This window comes from Amaranthus tricolor, chromosome 11, assembly GCF_026212465.1.
Source record: "Amaranthus tricolor cultivar Red isolate AtriRed21 chromosome 11, ASM2621246v1, whole genome shotgun sequence".
In the NCBI taxonomy this organism is placed as follows: Eukaryota; Viridiplantae; Streptophyta; class Magnoliopsida; order Caryophyllales; family Amaranthaceae; genus Amaranthus; species Amaranthus tricolor.
Genome location: NC_080057.1, coordinates 15,156,864 through 15,160,650, shown reverse-complemented (window position 1 = coordinate 15,160,650; position 3,787 = coordinate 15,156,864). Strand labels below are relative to the sequence as shown.

Sequence of the window (3,787 nt, the reverse complement as noted above, 5' to 3'; positions counted from 1 at the left end):
TTCTTCTTCTCTCGTCCATTCGAACTTGCTTTGCTTTAGGGTTTTGAAGAAGGGGGAGCATTTGTCCGCGGATTTGGATAGAAATCTCCCTAAGGCTGCTAGGCACCCTGTTACTTTCTGCACTTCTTTTATGGATCTGGGGGACTTCATATCTTGGATTGCCTTAATTTTGTCAGGGTTTGCCTCTATCCCTCTTTCGTCGACAAGGAAACCAAGGCACTTACCTCCAGTAACTCTAAAGACGCATTTATCTGGATTGAGTCGCATTTGGTGCTTCCGGAGGGTTATGAATGTTTCTCGGAGGTCTGCAGCATGTTCAGATGCTTGCTTGCTCTTTGCAATCATGTCGTCCACGTATACCTCCAGATTTCGGCCTATCTGAGACTGGAAGACTTTGTTTACCATTCTCTAATACGTGGCTCCGGCGTTTTTTAGACCAAAGGGCATGACTTTGTAGCAGTACACGCCGGCATTCGTGATGAACGCTGTGTGCGGTTGGTCTTCAGGGGCCAACGGGATTTGATGATAACCTGCGTTAGCATCCATGAAGCTCAACAGGGCGTGTCCTGCTGTGGAGTCCACCAAACGATCTATCTTGGGGAGAGGGTAGTCGTCTTTTGGGCATGCCTTGTTTAGATCCGTGAAATCGACGCACATTCTCCACTTCCCGTTGGATTTCTTGACGAGAACAATGTTGGAGAGCCACTCTGAATATTTGCATTCTTTTATGAATCCGACCTTCAATAACTTCTCCACCTCCTCTTTGGCGGCCTCTATTCGCTCTCCTCCCTGATGTCGCAGCTTTTGCTTCACGGGTTTATAACCTGGCTTTATATCAAGTTTATGACACGTAATATGGGTAGGGATACCAGGCATCTCTTCCGTGGAGAAAGCGAAGATATCGCGGAACTCGGCGATGGTGGCCAAGAGATCAGTCTTGATTGCGTCTGAGAGGTTTTTTCCAACTTTTATTTGTTTCCCATCAAACATCTCCACCTCCTCATACCGTTCCACTAGGTGAGGCCTTCCGTGGGCGTTGGGGTTGTCTGTATACACGCTCATGACGGCTGAAGAGTCTCCCCTCTTTCTTTTGGAGGGAGTGGAGGAGGTTTCTCGCTTGAGGGTACTCACTAGACATTGACGAGCTGTCACTTGGTCCCCTTTGAGTATACCCACTTGCCCATCATCCCGCTCAAACTGAAGCAAGAGTTGATGAGGGAAGATTGCAGCTTTGATTTTGTTGATGAGCGGAAGCCCCATGATGGCGTTGTAGGGGAATGTGAGATCTACAACCGTGAATCGTATGGGCATCGTTCTACTTTTGTCCTTCTCTCCTACTCGTACGGGTAGTACGATGGTACCCAGTGGAACGACCTGGTTTCCCCCAAACCCGATCAAAGGTTTATCGAGGGGTTGCAAGTGTTTTTCTTCAAACTGCATTTTCCTTAGGCAATCCATTGTTAGAAGATCAGCCGTACTTCCGGTATCTACAAGTATCCTTTTGACTTTCATTTGCCCAATTTTCAAAGTGACCACCAGAGGGTCAGTATGTGGTTGTTGCAGCATCGAATTTCATGACCGGCCCACTGGATGTGGTCATTGGGGGTCCCTTTAGCAGAGTATGGACGCTATCTCTTGCGGCGCGGATGGTGGGATATTCCTCAGTGTATCCACCGAAAATCAGGTTGATAGTCCCTTGAGTATTGGAACTTTCGCGCCTGGCCTCATCCCTCCCGGGGGATCTGCGTTTTTGGTGCCACGGCTTTCTTTCGACTTCTTTTGCTACATAGTCTCCCTTGTTGATGAACCTCGACAGTTTCCCTTCATCAGCCAATTGGTGCAGGATACGTTTAAGTTCACGGCATTGGGCCAAAGTGTGGCCGTGTTCTTTGTGGTAGTCACACCACAGATTGAAGTTGCGACGGTTGGAGGGGGTGTTAGTAGGAAGCGGAGTTGGCAATTCCTTGCGGATGGCATAGAATATGTCTTTCCTGTTGCGGTTGAACATCGGGTCATTGCCTCCATCGAGTATACTCCGCGTCCTTGTTTCCCCTTCCGCGACGTACACATGTCTGGATCGTGGAGGCCCCATATCTGACGGGGCTCCGGACGACATGGAGGGTAGTTTCTTTCCCTCCTCAATGCTTGTTCCTCTCTGTTTCTCGAGGATTGATTGACAATGGGGTCCTTCTTATCAGACCTCCGTTTCTTAGGATCATGGGCCTGACATATTTCGGAGGCCGTGTCATAGCTTTGGCATTGCTTCATAGCCTCCGCGTATGTCTTCACTTGACTTTCGACCAACTGGAACTTCAGCCGTTGGGCCTTCATTCCGTTGATCAGGGCGTTTAATGCAACCGATTCTTCCAAATCGGTTACCTCCAGCACCGCCTCATGAAACTTTTTTAGATAGGATGATATGGATTCTCCTTCTAATTGCGTGATGCTGGGTAGATGAAAAATTGATTTCTCCTGCCTCCTGGAAGCTATAAAGTGGCCCAGGAACTTCTCTTCCAGTTGGGCAAAGTTGTGTATACTTCCTCCTGGAAGGGAGGTATACCATGTCAGTGCTACTCCCGTAAGAGTAGTCGGGAAGAACTTGCACCACAACAACGGGTCGTTGGTATACAGCAACATCAAGTTTTTGTAGGCCATCAGATGTTCCTCCGGGCAGGACGTTCCATCGAAGGCCGCCATGTTTGGAATCTTTATCTTCCCATTACTGGGGGTGTTTAGTATCACCGGGGCCAATGGAGAGATTATGGGTACAAGTTTTCCAGAAAGGCTACTTTTGTCGGCCTCATTCCGCGGCATGGTGATGCGGCGGCTAGACTCTGCGGCTTGGGCTTGCTTTCTTTCTTCCCTCCTTTTATCCACCAATGATTGGACGCTTTCAGACGTCTTTTGTTTCTTACTTTCTAGGAAGGTGCGGACATCTCGAGAGGCGGTTTTAGATTCGCCATCCCGCAGATCTGTTTTGCTGAGGCTCGGGTAGGTTCTAGATCTCTCCTGCCTCTTCTTATTGCGTCTACTGGAGTGGGACGTCCTCGAGTTCCCATCCTGAGATTCATGAGACTTCGGTATCTCCTGATGGGGTTCGATTCGTGCCCGCAAGTTTTTTATTTGATCCGCCATGTCTTCTAATACTCGTTGCTGAGTAGGAGCATTATTCATGACGGCGCGGAGTTGTTCAGAGAAAGCAGCCGTGAGGTTCTGTGCTAGCATGTCCAGATCACGGCGAGTCACGGCTTGATTATTAGCGTGACCTGCAGAAGTATCTGTATCTGTGCTATGCACGGTGGCTGTTTGAGTCGGATTTCTCTTAGGAGCCATGACTTTTTGTTCAATCGCTCTCCCCACAGACGGCGCCAAACTGTTTCGGTAGTGAAACGAGGAAGTGCAAAAGACACTTAAAATACCTGGAGATAGGCAGAAGTGTGATCAAGAGGAGCTACTCGTGGGAGGAAGTGACTTGAATTCCTGCAAAACAACACGTTAGCCTTGTCCGGGGGTTGATCTCCCGGAAAACCCCTCCGACGCTCAAGTTAGAACGTGAATATGAGAATAAGGAGTAAGTGATTAGAAACTGAATACAAGAAAATGCGGTGGTGGATGTTATTAGAATTTTTGGTAGGCTAAAGAGGTAGGGTATGAGTAAGGACACTTAAGAGAATTATTTTCAGATGCCCCCTCCTCTCTTGATGGTAGCCCCTATTTATAATGGTGAGGAAGGGAAGTTACATCAGAGAGTGGGAGTTGAAGATCATGGAAGACATGGGCAGTCAAT

The 3,787-nt window shown here is 48.3% G+C and overlaps 1 protein-coding gene across 1 annotated transcript; it reads right to left on the bottom strand.

Annotated features, from left to right (window-relative positions):
- Positions 1-1,543: 1,543 nt before the first annotated feature.
- On the bottom strand, positions 1,544-3,225 carry LOC130826538 (uncharacterized). The gene is made up of 3 exons (XM_057692119.1): positions 2,380-3,225; positions 2,069-2,223; positions 1,544-1,991 (listed from the first exon to the last, which is right to left on the bottom strand). The coding sequence occupies exons 1-3, from the start codon at positions 3,223-3,225 to the stop codon at positions 1,544-1,546; spliced, it is 1,449 nt and encodes a 482-aa protein (XP_057548102.1).
- Positions 3,226-3,787: the final 562 nt, after the last annotated feature.